At 43.5% G+C, this 15,757-nt stretch overlaps 1 protein-coding gene across 1 annotated transcript in view; it reads right to left on the bottom strand.

Moving 5' to 3' along the window:
- Positions 1-7,144, bottom strand: part of LOC132835161 (phospholipase B1, membrane-associated-like) — a 154,984-nt gene extending 147,840 nt beyond the window's left edge. Inside the window, exon 1 of the mRNA XM_060854499.1 lies at positions 7,074-7,144. Coding sequence (XP_060710482.1) covers positions 7,074-7,144 — 71 coding nt within the window. The remainder of the gene's footprint in view (positions 1-7,073) is intronic.
- Between the last annotated feature and the right edge of the window lie 8,613 nt (positions 7,145-15,757).

A 15,757-nucleotide genomic window follows, 5' to 3' on the forward strand; every position in this document is an offset into this window, starting at 1 on the left:
AGAACTTGGGAACAAATGTGCTGACCACTAATCACGCAAATTGGAGCAGGGTTTTGATCCTTTTATTGGTTGTATCACGGTGTTATTTATGCTCAAAGTGAACAGCTGCAGGATAGATCCCTGTGCAGTCTTCTGAAAACACATCCTGCCCTGGTACTGGATGAGTGCCAGGAAGTACTACATTGATTCACCACTCCCATATCTCCAGGCATTTCAACAAAAAGGTTTAACCAAGGCCATGAGAAAGAACACTTAAGAATATTATTGAGAAACCCAGGTGAAGGGCCAAACCTTCAAGGACAGGATATAGGCTTTAGATCAAACCCATTCCATTACTTTACCCCTCCCCCACCCAACTTCTCCTTATCTGCAACTTCCAACTGCCCTACAATCAACTGAGAGTCCTTTATTCCTCCAATTCATCCAGACTGTTTTGCAATTTCAATATTAAATGTGCAACATTAATAGCCAACCTTCAACTGCAATGATCGTTAAGTTCTGGAATTCGATTCATTATTACATTATTAAATGGGAAGGGTTCTGAAGAGATTTTACCAGGATGTTGCTGAGTACAGCAGTGTTGAGTTATAAAGAAAGGCTGGATAGGCTGGGACATTTTTCCCTGGAACATAGGAGATTATAAACCTTACACAGGTTTATAAAATCATAAAGGGTATAGATTGGATTAATTATAGGTGTCCTTTCCTGAGGATGGGGTATTTCAAGACTGGAGGCATATTTTTAAGGTCAGAGGACAGAAATTTAACTAAGATATGATGAACATTTTTTTTAAAAGAAAGTTGTTCATGTATGGAATGAACTTGCTGAGGAAGTGGTGGATGTGGGCATGGTTACATTTTAAAGACACTTAGATAAGTACATGAGTGGAAACAGTTTGGTGGGATATGGGCCAGGAGCAGGCAGGTGGGATGAGTTAAGTTTGGAATTATGGTCAGCATGGACTGGTTGGACCGATGGGTCTGTCTCTGTGCTGTATGACTCTATGATTCTAATGCCACACCAGCCCTTCCTCTATTCCTTTAGAACCTTCTGCAAAGCCTATTCCTTTTACTAAGCTTTTGATCATTGGTCTTCTTTTATGGCTCAGTGTCAACTATTGTTTGACAACACTACCTCAAATTCCTTTGGGCCATTTCACCCCATTAATGGTGCTTTATAAATGTAAGTTGTTGCTGATGCAGAGTGATAAAAGGCTTAATGGTAAGTTTAGAGGCGATGAATACACTATGCAATGAACCCTGATTTTAAAACAGTGATGAGAATGGATGAGTGAGTAACCCTTGAGTAGGAATGTTCCAAGGCCAACATTCACATCCACAAATAGTAGAAGGTGGTATGTGGGGAAATAACAGGAGCATTATTATTCAGGCAATTTTATCGGGATTTGACATGCTCAGCCACCATAACATTACCAGGGGTTCGACATACACTTGGACTGTGCATGTATGTGGGCTTTTCACTGGAAGAATCCACTGACATATCTTGCCTCATATTACTGTCTGTGGGGGTAACTGAGGTGTGAGACATTTATGTGGGAGTATCACTCCAGTTTAAACAATCTCTTCATCTTCTCAGGTTCTCTGCTCAAAGACAGGTTCTTGGTGATTATCCATCTAATTGTAGTAAAGCGCCATGATGTTTATACAACAGGGCACAGCAGTGGCCCTGAATCTATCTCAACTGGAACAGCAACTGAACTGGTGACAGCCATGAAGCTGGATCAGATTCATTCCAACAGCATGGGGCTCAGTCGCCAACGGGGATGCACATACTCCAGCCCTCTGCCCTACTTCTTCTCCCCTCCCATTTTGAACAATGTGCCAGAGTCTAAACTACTTAAGTATCCTTGACTGTAATTGAATAAGCAAGTGGTTGAGAGAGCTGATGGCTTATTCAATCTAATTGGTGGGGCCTTTCTGTAATATGTGGGATTGGTTTTCTCATGGGAAGGGTACGCAGCCAACTGATTCGTACACTGTCAGATTTTGTGTGCCCAAATTATTTCTTGTTTTAACTTATTCTGAGATTTCTCATTTCGCTTGAGTGAAAACCAAAGATGTTTCTGCATTACCCACCCTCTGAAGATTTGCCACAACGGAATATCCTAGCCACAGTGGAATAACACATCTGGATTAATGGGTTTAGATTAGAGTGGTGCTGGAAAAAAACAGCAGGTCAGGCAACATCTGAGGAGCAGGAAAATCAATGTTTCGGGCAAAAGCCCTTTATCAGGAATGGAGGCAGGGAGCCTTCCAGGTGAGAGATAAGGGGAGTGAGGGGTGGGGCTGGGAAGAGTACAATAGGTGAATGGGGGTGGGGATGGAAATGATAGGTCAGAGGGGAGGGTGGAGTGGATAGATGGGAAGGGAGATTGGCAGGTAGGACAGGTCATGAGGACAGTGCTGAGCTGGAAGGTTGGAACTGGAGTAAGGTGGGGGAAGGGGAAATGAGGAAACTGGTGAAGTCCACATTGATGCGCTGGGATTGAAGTGTTCCGAGATGGAAGATGAGGCGTTCTTCCTCAGGTGTCGGGTGGTGAGGGAGCGGCGGTGGAGGAGGCCCAGGACCTGCACATCCTCGGTAGAGTGGGAGGGGGAGTTGACATGTTGGGCCACACCTGGATTAATGTTGTCTCTGGCTTTTCTGTTGCCATTTTAAGATAACTCTGCAACTTGTAAGTCCAGACTGGTTTGTAACAAGTCTAATCTCTTACAAATACGGAACAAGTGCGAGACTGAAACAGAAGTAAAGTCAGGCAGCAATGCTCAGAGTAAACTGGAGGGGGGGACCCTACAGCAGCCTGCCAGAGAAATTGGGGAAAGCGAAGGCATTTTGGGGAGATGGAGAAATTGGCAGACAGCATGTTGACAGCACATGTGGTGCTTACATCTCAGGCATTCTTAGTTCTTGAAGAACAACGATTGGTGCTGGGTCCACAGCTTTTTGTCATTTATATAAATGATCTGGATGTGAACATAGAAGGTATATTTAGTAAGTTTGCATATGACACCAAAATTGGTGGTGTAGCAGACAGCAAAGACGGTAAACTCAGAGTAGAATGTGATCTTGATCAGATGGACCAATGGGCTGAGGAGTGGCAGATGGAGTTTAATTTAGATAAATGTGAGGTGCTGCATTTTGGAAATGCAAATCTTAGCAGGACTTAGACACTTAATAGAAAGGCCCTGGGGAATGTTGCTAAGTAAAGAGACCTTGGAGTGCAGGTTCATAGCTCCTTGAAAGTGGAGTTACAGGTAGATAGGCTGGTGAAGAAGGCATTTAGTATGCTTTCCTTTATTGGTTAGAGCATTGAGTACAGGAGTTGGGAGGTCATACTGCAGCTGTACAGGACATTGGTTAGGCCGCTCTTGGAAAATTGTGTGTAATTCTGGTCTCCTTCCTATCGGAAGGATGTTGTGAAACTTGAAAGGGTTCGGAAAAGATTTACAAGGGTGTTACCAGGGTTGGAGGATTTGAGCTATGGGAGAGGCTAGAATAGGCTAGAGATGTTTTCCCTGGAGTGTCGGAGGCTGAGGGGTGACCTTATAGAGGTTTATAAAATCATGAGGAGCATGGTTGGGTAAATAGACAAGGTCTTTCCCTGAGGTGGAGGAGTCCAGAACTAGAGGGCATAGGTTTAAGATGAGACAGGAAAAATTTAAAAGGGACCTAAGGGGCAACTCTTCCATGCAGAGGGTGGTAAATGTATGGAATGAGCTGCTAGAGGATGTGGTGGAGGCTGGTACAATTATAACATTTAAAAGGCATCTGGATGGATATATGAATAGAAAGTGTTTGGAGGGATATGGGCCAAGTGCTGGCAAATGAGACCAGATTAGGTTAGGATATCTGGTTGGCATGGACGAGTTGGACCGAAGGATCTATTTCCATGCTGTACACCTCTATGACTCTATGACTCTAATCTCCCAACTAGATTTCATTCACATGTTCAGTTGCCACAAATTCAGACAAGTTCAAACAGTAGCCCAGAAAAAAACACTCAAAACAGGGTGAATAGTGTGGCAGAGGGTATATTGCAATCTGAATCACAAGTAGCAATAAGCAAGAGAGAGCTGGCAGGAAATGATGGAGGTCTAACCAGGCAGCTGGGCACATGCACAGAAACACATGTCCATACTGAAGGACACTCTCTTTAAGTAGGCCACAATCAAACCGACAGATCTCCAGAATAAACATTGGAGAGTGTCACCCTTCATACATTACAGAAACTAGGTAAGTCCATATATCACATCTACTGCAAAGAAGGAATAATCGCATATTAAGAACACACTGGTACATGTGGCAATTCAGGAGATAGGCCAGGAGCATATTCTAAGGGTAATTGTTGCCTTCCACGTCAACTGATTCATATTTCTTGACAGACAGGCCTTTGGCAGGAATGTCAGAATCCAGCTGGTTTCATGGGCTCTCATACACATCACTAACTCCACTCAGCCCCTATTTTGACCTGGTCATCAATTTGGAACATAGTTCTATTTCTCTCTATATGCAGCATTTTGAGCAATTTTTTTAATGTGACAATAGTGATGCTGTCATTAATAGTGATAATGCAGCCTTGCAAATCCAGCTCCTTCCAGGGCCTCATAAACATTAAACGTGTTCATGCCATGACTGGGAGAAAGGCATTGGCTTCACTGAGATGAAGGCTGTCTCAATCCTTAAGGACTTCACCAGTAATATTGACAAATCCCCAAATCAAAAAAAAATAGCATGTTTGCATTTGGAGGTTGGGTTCATATATGATCTGGCATTATACATAACAATCAGACCCAGTGGTTAAGGTGTGAGTAATAGTGAGTTATGAAAGGTCAACATGGAAATAAATGTGAATTTTTACAATTCAGTTTGATTGTATATTCATTCAATTGTGACTGCCATTAACTTTCTGATTTGATGATTTTTTTTGTGGTTTCCTGTTCTGGAGGAGGCCTTGGAGGTCTAATACACCATGAGAAAACCAGCAAAGGGAAAGCAAATGCTCTTTGGGCATTATAGAAGGATTCCACCTTTCCAACTGAAAAATGTTGATTATATGTGTTGTGGGCAGTGGAGGGTCCTGTGCGTTCTTTCCCGTGAGAACTCAGCCTGAACAAGAGATCAATTGACTCAATCCTCTTCCTTTGCTATCTGTGAAGGCAAAAATCCAAACCCTTTCTCATGCTCAAATTATTTCAGCTGAAACAGAACATTGCCATTCTGGAAATCTTTGCTGAACTGCCTTCCAATTCAAACCCTGCCTTTCTCCAACCCCAAAACAAATGAGACATATGTGCTTCTTTCACTGTTCGTCATTGAATGTAGCACTTATATGTTTAATGGTGTCAGTTTCTGTACTCAGATGAGCAAAAATTATCATTGCTCATTGCTTCATGATTCCCCAGTCCTCTATTGACAATGTAGTGTTCTTGCTAAACAGAGTTTGAATTGTCGAGGATGGAAGGGATTAATGCTGGTGTGCACTGACCTGCTGGGCATATGGCTCACGCATATTATCTCCACATTCAGTGGATTAAACTCCTGCTGTTTCATGAAATCACCAGTATTTTCAGAAAGGGACCTGATTATCACACTGGGGCAATCCATGGGGCTCTGACTTTGGGAAAGCCAGCCAATGACAAGTGTTCATTGCCCTCACTTTCTCTAATTCACACCATTTTTATTTACACACATCCTAATCTCTCTCACACACAGGCACACAGCACATGCTTGTAGACACGCATGCATACATCTGCAGACATGCAGACACACATAAACCCATTCTCTCTGCTTTTGTGATTCCATGGGGAAGTTAGTGATATTGAAACTGCAAATTTAGAGGCATGTTGCGAGACTGATTGCAGCATCCCTTGGGATGTAATCAGACATCATGATTTGAATAATTGTATTCAAAGCACACTAGAAAGTAGACACTTGAGACCAATGGGGGTAATGACTATACACAATGATATCTCTAGGGGTCGGATTTTAAACCCACTCCTCTTTTAGATTTATATCAATGACCTGGACCTGCTATTCAAGGTAAAATGCAAAAATTTCCATCTGATATCAATTCAGAAATATATGAGACAACGAGAGGATTGTAACAGCAGCAGGAGGACATAGACACCTGGCAGATGAAAAGTAATGTATTCAGCAGGAGGGACATGAGTTACGACACATGCCAGAATGTGTAATTTTAAAATGGGTGCATGAACAAAGAGATTGGGGGCATGTGAAAACAAATCTTTAAGGGTAACAGGGCAAATTGAGAAGGTTTTTTTTTAAAAGAAGCTCATGTGTTCTTTGATTTATTAATTGAGGAATATAGTGCAAAACCAAAGAACCCAGCATAATCTCTATAAAGGACCAACCAGGCCTCAGGTGGAATATCATATTCAGTTCTGGGCACGAGAAGAATTTCAATGACCATTCCATTGAAAGTTGGAATGGTGTCGAAGAAAGTTACTGAACTAGTACAGGGAATAAGGGATCTCCCGGAGTGAGGATAGACAGGAGAAACAAAGTTTGCTCTCCTTAAAGCGGAGAAGGTTAAGAGCTGAGCATCTGATTATTTAAACTGATGAATGGTTTTGATGGAGTAAACAAGGAGAAAGCTGACAATGGCAGTAGGATCCATGGGACCAACACTGAAAGGCAAATGGACAAAAGAAACAGAGGTAATGTATGGGAACATTGTTTCTCTTAGAAAGAGAGATGTTGGAATCTGGAACATACTGATTTCACCAGTGCGGCGCTCTGAAAGCTTGTGATTTTAAATAAACCTGTTGGACTGTAACCTGGTGTCACATGACTTCTGATTTTGTCCACCCCAATCCCACACAGGCACCTCCACATCATACAGAAATACAGTAAACACTGCCTCCGCACCCAGGTGCCTCAGATCACGCAGCGATCCCTTTACATCGAGCTTCCTCTCAGATGTGGACCCTGGCAATGTATTTTCCTGCCAAGCACGCAACCTCAATCACGACACGCAGCTCTAGTTTATTGAGGGTTTGCAGGTTGCCCTCAGGATGCTGCCTGTCTTTTACCGGGACCTAAACACTGTCTGGAACATGGTCAGCTTGTGCTGGGCCTTCCCTCCGTCAGGAATAGCAGGCATCATCAGAGAGCTGTTGCTCAGGAATCCACATCTCCATCTTCGAATGGCTTGGGGGAGGGAGGGAGGGCCATGGGGGTGACCAGAGTCGGGGACGTGCTGGGTGACAGTGGTCTGGGCTCAATGCTGCCACAGGAATTGGCACGCAAAGTGATGTCCGGCTTGAAGTCACTGCCATCCGACAGCAGTCAGGGCGGAGCTCGTGCACCAGTTGAAGGATGCTTGGGTAAGCAGTAGGATCCCATCTGCGCATACTCCTGCCCAGATGGATTGTCACATTGACCCCAGGGTCCTAAACCTCCGCCAGGTGCCTGTGCCCCACAATCTGAGCTGCCTCCTCAGTATGTGCTGTATGTTGGTTAGTGAGGCAAAACAGCGATTCCTGTATAGACTGCTGCTGTACACCATTCACCTTGACCCTTATGTCTGCCTCCCAGACACACTTGGGGCATGCCTATTTGCCACTGGGTTGTGGGAATCCCCAGTAGCAGGCTCCCTATGCAGGAGTCCTCCATCTTTCCCTTGGGTACCTGGGTTGGAGGGTATTGCACGCAACAATCCATACAGCAGATTGCAGCGGTTCACAGACTCCCAGTCCAACTGCTTATTTTATGGCACTGTGGAGTCCGTGGTCAGTGTATATATTAGTTGTGGGCATTTGCACTCCCTTTTTAGTTCGTTGAAAAATCTTTTGTTGTATGTTTAGTTACAGTGCAGTCCCACTCTGCTGATCTTTGAGCACCAGGTGTGGAGGGGAATGGGTAGATCAGAGGATCTCCTCTTGGGTCTGCTCCTGGACCTGGACAGGCTGGCTATATACAGGTACAGGCTGCAGGGTGCGGAGGGGAGCTGTCTCTGCTGACTGCCTGCCTCATTCCACGGTTAGGTTCAAACCTGGGTGTCCTTGGAGAGAGAGCACGCATTGTCCACCAATGCCATTGCTGCCTTCAGGGAAAGGTAGGCACTGCGGGTGGTGGAGCGTTTTATTTCCCCCCCAACTCCATTTTGATTTAGTCCTCTCTTTCTCTTTGTAATGCAACACCTTCATTTTTTTAATGACAGCATTGCCCTCAACAGGCACACATTGCCCTCAATTGCCCACACACACACATACACACACACACAACCAGAGGCGATTTGGGGCAAACACAAACATTACTGCTGAGTCCTCTTGGGTGCAGTGGTGATGTAGGGATAGAAATGAGAACACAGGGAAGGATAATAACTGACTGCAGGAACCTGAAAGGATTGTGGAAGCAGAATCACTAGTTACCTACAAAAGACAATGAGATAAATAGCAAAGGAGTGAAATTAATTGGATAGCAATATCAAAGAGATAGCAGGGGTATGATGGGCTGACTGGGTTAACAATGTGTCATTTGTTAGTTATCAAGACTTCAGCATCAATGGTTAATCCCAGTAAATGTGATTCTGTGGTGAAGGCCAAGACCTTTAGCTTGCTCCGAATGATTGAATTCCAGCCAAGGCTTCAATGGGATGACATCATGGACTTCAAAAGATGACTAATGCATGTTCCTGGATTAATTCGGGAAGTGACAGGCAATTTTGGTACCACTCCTCTTCTAGACCTGAGACAGTCTATTGTTCTGACCCACGCAGCTTACATTACTCTGATGGCATAGAAGGAGGCTTTCCAGCCCCATCATGTTGATACCAGCTCTTCAAATGAACATTATTACCGAGTGATATTATTGCTGGACTATTAATCCAGAGACCCAAGTTGTATTCTAGGGTTCTATGCCCAAATCCTGCCATGACTCTATGACAGATGATGGAATTTGAGTTCAATAAAAATCTTGAATTAAAAGTTGAATGATAACTATGAAGCTGTTCATTGAGAGGAACAGGTGAGGTGAGGGCACAGTGATTGACTATCAATGATACTGACTGCCTATGTTGGGACCAATGACCTCGGAAGAAAATGTGATCCTGCAAACAGACTTCAGGGAGTTAGGAAGAGAATTGGAAGGTTGGACTTCAAGAGGTCAAAATCTCGCAGTGGTACACAACAGTGAGTGTAGGAATAGGAACATGGAGCAGATGAATGTGTGGCTGAAGAGATTGCACAGGAAAGAGGACTTCAGATTCTTCAGGCCCATTTCTGGGGAGGTGGGAACTGTACAAGTTGGATGGGTTACATCTGAACACAAATTGTACCAATGTGCATGTGGGAGAAGTTTGCTCAACTTGTTGGGGAGGATTTAAACAAGATTGGCAGGGAGATGGGATCCTGACAGAGAGGACAGAAGCTGAGATGGAATTAGAAATTAAAACATGACTGAATCTAGAGGGGTCAGGAAAATGGCCGTCAGAAGAAAAATAAAGATAAATTACCCTCTGAAATAGCCCAGCAAACTATTAAGTTGTATCAACCACTAGCAAGTCTAAAAAAGGAATGAAATTAGACAGACTACCTGGCTAGGCTGGCGATAAACAGGCCCAGGCAGCAGGGTGTGGAGCGGGGCTGTCTCTGCTGACTGCCTGCCCCTCTTCCATAGCTTAACTAAAGTATCAGAAAAAGCAGATACAGCCTTGTCAACCTTGCAGAGTTCTCCTCACTAACATCAGATGGGGTCATGCCAAAATGAGGAGAGCTCTCTCACAGACTAGTCAAGCCAACAGCCTGACATAGTCATTTTCACTGAATCATACCTGAAAATATCCCAGATACCCCCCACCATCACCATCCCTGGATACATCCTGTCCCAATGGCAGGACAGACCTGGAAGAGGTGGTGGCACAGCGGTATACAGTCAGAAGAAATTCCCCTAGGAATCCTCAACATTAACTCTGGGACCCATGAAGTCTCACTGCTTGACGTAAAACATGGGAAAGGAAACTTTCTGCTGATTATCACATACTAACCTCCCTCGGCTGACTCCTTCATGTTGAACAGCACTTGGAGGAAGTCTGAAAGTGGCAAAGGCGCCAAATGTACTCTGGGTATGTGGTTTCAGTGTCCACTACCAAGAGTGGCTCGACAGCAGTACCATTGATCAAGCTGGTTGGGTCCTATAGGATATAGCTGGGTCTGTAGCAGGTGGTGAGGGAACCAACAAGAGGAAAGAACATACTTGATCTCATGCTTACCAATCTGCCGGCTGTAGATAGGTCTGATCAAGTTGATATCACAGTCCTTGTGGAGACAAAGTCCTGCTTTCACATCAAGAATAACCTCCATTATGTTGTGTGGCACTATCACGATGCTGAATGGGACAGACCGACCTGATCTAATAACTCAAGACTAGCCATCCATAACGTGCTAGGACCATCATTACAATCAGTCCAGGGGATCAACCCTGATTCAATGGAGAGTGCAGGAGGGAATGCCAAGAGCAATATCAGGCATACCTGAAGATGAGGTGTCAAGCTGGTGAAGCCACCAAACAAGACTACTTGTCTGCCAAACCACATAAGTAGCAAGTGATGGACAGAGCTAATTGCATCCACAATCAATGGATCAGATCTAAGCTCTGCAGTTCTACAACATCCAGCCATGAATGGTGGTGGACAATTAAACAACTCAGTGGAGGAGGTGGCTCTACAAATATGCCCATCCTCAATGATGGAGGAGCTCAGCAAATCAGTGCAAAAGAATAAGGATAAAGAATTGTGACATTTTCAGCCAAAAGTGCCGAGTGATCTATCATGGCCTCCTCCAGGCGTCCCCAGTATTCTAGATACCAGTCTTCAGCCAATTTGATGCATTCCATGTGATAGAAAAGATTGGAGACACTGGATACTGTGAAGACTATGGGCCCTGACAACATTCTGGCAATAGTACAAAAGCGTTGTGCTCCATAACGTACCATGCCCCTAGCTAACCTATTCCAATACAGCTACCTTACTGGCATGTGCTCAACAAGTGGAAAATTGCTCAGCTATGTCATGGACATAAAAAAGGACAAATCCATTCTGTCCAATTATTGCATTCTTGGTGTAATTATCAGGAAATTGATGGAAGGTGATATCAACAGTGCTATCAAGCAGTACCTGCTCAATGACGTCCAGTTTGGGTTCTCAGGGCCACTCAGCTCCTGATGTCATTACAACCTTGGTTCAAATATGGACAAAAGAGAGGAATTCCAGAGGGGAGGTAAAAATGACTGTCCTTGACATCAAGGGAGACTGAAAGAAGTTTAAAGCACATGGGATCCAGGGTAATTTAGCAAGTTGGATTCAAAATCGGCTTCGTGACAGGAGACAGAGACTGGTGGTAGAAGACCTAAGACTGCAAGCTGGTGTCCAGTAGTGTACCACAGAGATCAGGGATAGGTCTCGTACTGTTCATGCTACATATGTACTGGATATATAACAGGAACGTGGTGGGGGATGATCAGTAAGTTTCAGATTATGATAACACTGTGAAGGGTACAGACAGGGTGGATAGAAAGCAGCTCTTTCCTTAGTTGATGGGTCAATAAAAAGGGGCCATCATTTTATCATGAAGGACAGGGGATTAAATGGGGATTTGAGGATAGATGTTGTCACCCAGACTGTGGTGGGGAGCCTGGAATGCACTGCCTGGGAGGGTAGTTGAGTGGAAAATTTTCCAATGTTTAAAAAGTACTTGGATGAACACTTGAATTGTCATAACATTTATATGTTATGCAGATGCTGAGATTAGAGTCAAGATTAGTGCTGGGAAGGCACAGCAGGTCAGGGAGCATCCGAGAAGCAGGAAAATCGATGTTTCGGGCAAAAGCCCTTCGTCAGGACATTCAGCAAAAAAAAATATGATTCTAGACAGGTTAATAATTTGCTTTCTTCGATAACTGAATCCTAACTCGAATGCAATCCATTTTTGCTGCAGTTTCACTTCCCGGAGTAGCTCAGAGTGTGTGCAACATCTCAGTACATCAAGGCCATGATCCAGATTGGTTCAGAAAACAGCAATAATCTAAAATATTGATTTGTTGTTTAATAAATACTGACACATACAATTTTGAATAGCAAAAGTAGACCTGACTGACTTTTTTTACAATTATTCATATTTTCTTTAAAAAAGAACAGTTAATCATACAGATTTACAATTCCTTATCATGGTCCCTGTGTGATAGATTGGAGATCTCAATGTTTTCACTGCATTCATTCCTGTTGCCTTATGATCATTATTGATGTCTAGTCCATCCAGCACAGTATTTATACACCTCTAGGGAAGTCATATCTCTTGACCTTAGGCCCAGTTAAAGTCCTTTTTGTTTATCCAGTTGTACTATTAATTCCTCTACGTACTGTAGTGGGCTCTGACCCTAATATCAGATGTTTACAATGTTTCACATCTTCAACTGTGGAGAAATTAAATTCTCTGGATTCTCCTCCTCATAACTCATTCAGAATCAAGTTCACAAACCTATGGGACTCCTCAACTCCCTCACCCATCTAATCATTGAGCGTTTTTAAAATCAAAATCATAAGGATGGTTTCATCGAACCACCATTTGACTCGCCTCACCTCCTCTCCCCCTCCTTTTTAAAGTACAGGACAGGACAACAGCTCTGAGCATGTCCTTCACCAAGTGCACTGAATATCACAAGACTGTAAACTGTGGATATAAAGGCAGACATTCTTGAAAAATTCATACTAAAATCTAATGTTCCCAATCAAAATCTCCCTGAAATATTTATAATATGATCCAAGGCCATCCAATGTTTGTCACCTCTTTTGGTCCTGCCATTATATAACATTCCTGAGAAGTCTTGGCCTTCAATCCACTCAGGCTTAGCAGCCCTCACTGGCCCTTTATACTGCACAGTACTAATTTAAATTCCAGCATTGAGCCTTAAAAGTTGAGCACACTGGGAATACCAAGTTATACTGGTGACTCTACATTACTTTACACCTTTGTACAGCTTCAGCCTAAGTGCGGACGATATAATGCAAGTTTGAGATGAATTAATTTCCCACAGTTCTCATTTGGATGCTGGCTGATCAGTTTTGTATCTCCAGCAACTTTTCTCTCTAGGCCTGTCCAACTTTCGCTATGTTTCCTTACCTCTGTTACCAGTCACTCAGGAGCGAGGTATATCATCTGAATCATAGCCAATCTGTACTCGGTGATGTAAAATTTGATTATTGTGGGCAATAATACCGAAATGCTGATTTCATCATCACCTCTTTCATGGTCAATTTGTGCAAATATCTGTTAACATGCAAAGTATTCTGGTCTCTAATGGGTCACTCACCTCAAAAGAATTGTTTTATAATTTAGAAATAAATTCAACAAATCCTTCCTTTAAATTACCCCAAAATAGAGGCACTTCTGCAGTCTTTTTCTCATGCATTTCCTCCTCAATCCCTGCAACTGCAGTTCTCTGAACTAAAACCCAATCTGCTCTAAGCATACACCCCAAGGCTTAGCTTGCAGTATCAAATTGACCTGCCCACAGCAACAAGCACGAGTAATGTTTGATCAAGTAAGGACACAAGGCTAAGTGAATACAAATCATTTGGTCCAACAAGTGTTGATTTATCATCCAACACAGCAGCATTGCAGCATGTAGTAAGTGGTCCCAACTAAGAGCAGCTGTTCAGTATAAGCACAAGGCCCCCATAAAAAGGTTAAGGTGCTCAATGAGCCATTGAGTGAAACTTCCTCCAGTACGTTTTCAAATGACTCAACATCAAAAAAAAGATGCACATCCTGCTGAGTGTCCAAGTGTACAGCTCAGATAGTAGCTCCCTCCCCATCATAACATTTCTCACTGCCTTTTCTCTCTGACCACAACACTAAGCTCATGCAATCCACACTCCTCTGAACTCATTCCTAGTTCCTTCCAAGTTTCAAATCCATCACCAAACACATACTTCCGCCACCTCTCTTCATTGTCAAAGCCATATTCATAGCGTCACCTCCTAACCTTGTTCTCTCCTTGGAGTTCGCAACATGGAACTCCACACCTGCCTCATTCATTCCTCCCTTCCTCCTGGAAAATGTTGGTTTATAAAAAGTCAGGCCTGATGTCACCCACCCCCCTCTTGTGACTGTGTTCCCGACAGCTGTCACTGATGTCCTGTACCACGGCCATTCGTGCAACTTTCTGAGCTGTAGCAGCCTCAAATAACTCCCCCAGCAATGCAATTCTCATAAATACTGACGCAGGGTTTAGACAGCGAAAGAAGCCCATGCTAGAGGGTTATTATGTGATTTAATGATCCCATTGGCAATTCTGCAACATAAAAACATGAAGAAAATGGCCGATTGTCTTCTAAGTTGACAGGGATCAGAGAGATTTGGGATTTACTTTTAAAATAGCAAAAAAAACCAGCCGCTGCTTTCAAGCACAAAGTAATCAGGAGAGCACCGTTACTAAGTGCAAGAGTGATCAGTAGCTTGGAAACAGGGAAATTTGGGACAGGTTACGACAGCTCCAAGATGATCAGGAGCCCTCACAAACTGTTAGGGATACTTTGGTCAGCTCCACTTCAAGTGGGAAATCAAAATGATGTGAATGTGGGGTGAACTGTATTCCACTGGACATTTAATCCCCTCCTCTGTTGCTGTAATTTCAAAATGTTGTAATGATAACCATGGTTACCCTGGAGATCTGGAAAATACCCAAGTCATACGTGTGCCCTTCTCTGATTGACTCGTCAGTCAGCAATTCCTTCATGCCTGACCACTTATCCTGAACAGTCCATCAAACAGGTCAGGCTCATAGCTGTAACATCATTTTGCTTAGCTCCTGAGAATTTTCAGAGTATCACAGAATCCCTACAATGTGGAAGCAGGCCATTCAGCCCTTTGAGTCCACATCGACCCACCGAAGAGCATCCCACCCAGCCCCACCACCCTATCCTATTACTATTTCCCATGGCTAATCCACCTAACCTGCACATCTTTGGACACTATGGGCAACTTTGGCACAGACATTCCACCTAATCTACACATCTTTGGACTGGTAAAAATTTTGGGCACAACAGAAAAATGATGCTGTACGGTCGACCAACATCACTGTCCCTCAACCCTCACTCTCGCCTGGAGCAATGCCACAGGCGGTCAGCTAGTACAATACGAAAACCAGTGTAACGCTTTTATTGTCAAAAATCAACAGTTCATTGGAGACCTGCTCGAACAGTAAACACATTTTCTACTATGATCCGTCAATTTTAATTCAGGAAACAACCAAATAAAACCATAAACATAATTCAAAGACGAATTAAATAAACAAAAGGCTGGAAAATGCCTGCTTCATGTTTGTTGCTGGGGTCTGTTCGAGAAATCAGTAGAATAAAGCAGACAGGCCCCGAACAAATATATGGTTCCAATCAAACAGGCAGTGTGGTGTGGTGGTGTTGAAGGGGGACAAGGCCAAAGTTCTGGCTCTCCCTCCCTTCTTACTGTCTGTTTACTGCATCCATAATCGCTCAGCATCAAAAGGTGAAAAGAGGCAATTGGGTTTATTGTCCACCAGGTGTAATGGGGAAAATAAAAGAATTTATGCCCCATTGCAGAAAAAAAGGGCACTTTCAATCATCTCACTGTTACATTCTACACAACAAAGCCTCTACCAATCAGAATCTCTTTGTCAATCGATTGGCACTCTTGGATCCATTTAAAACACTGCTTTCCCTTTACATTGGCACTCTTGCAAA

The sequence above is a fragment of the Hemiscyllium ocellatum genome, chromosome 3 (assembly GCF_020745735.1).
Source record: "Hemiscyllium ocellatum isolate sHemOce1 chromosome 3, sHemOce1.pat.X.cur, whole genome shotgun sequence".
NCBI lineage: Eukaryota > Metazoa > Chordata > Chondrichthyes > Orectolobiformes > Hemiscylliidae > Hemiscyllium > Hemiscyllium ocellatum.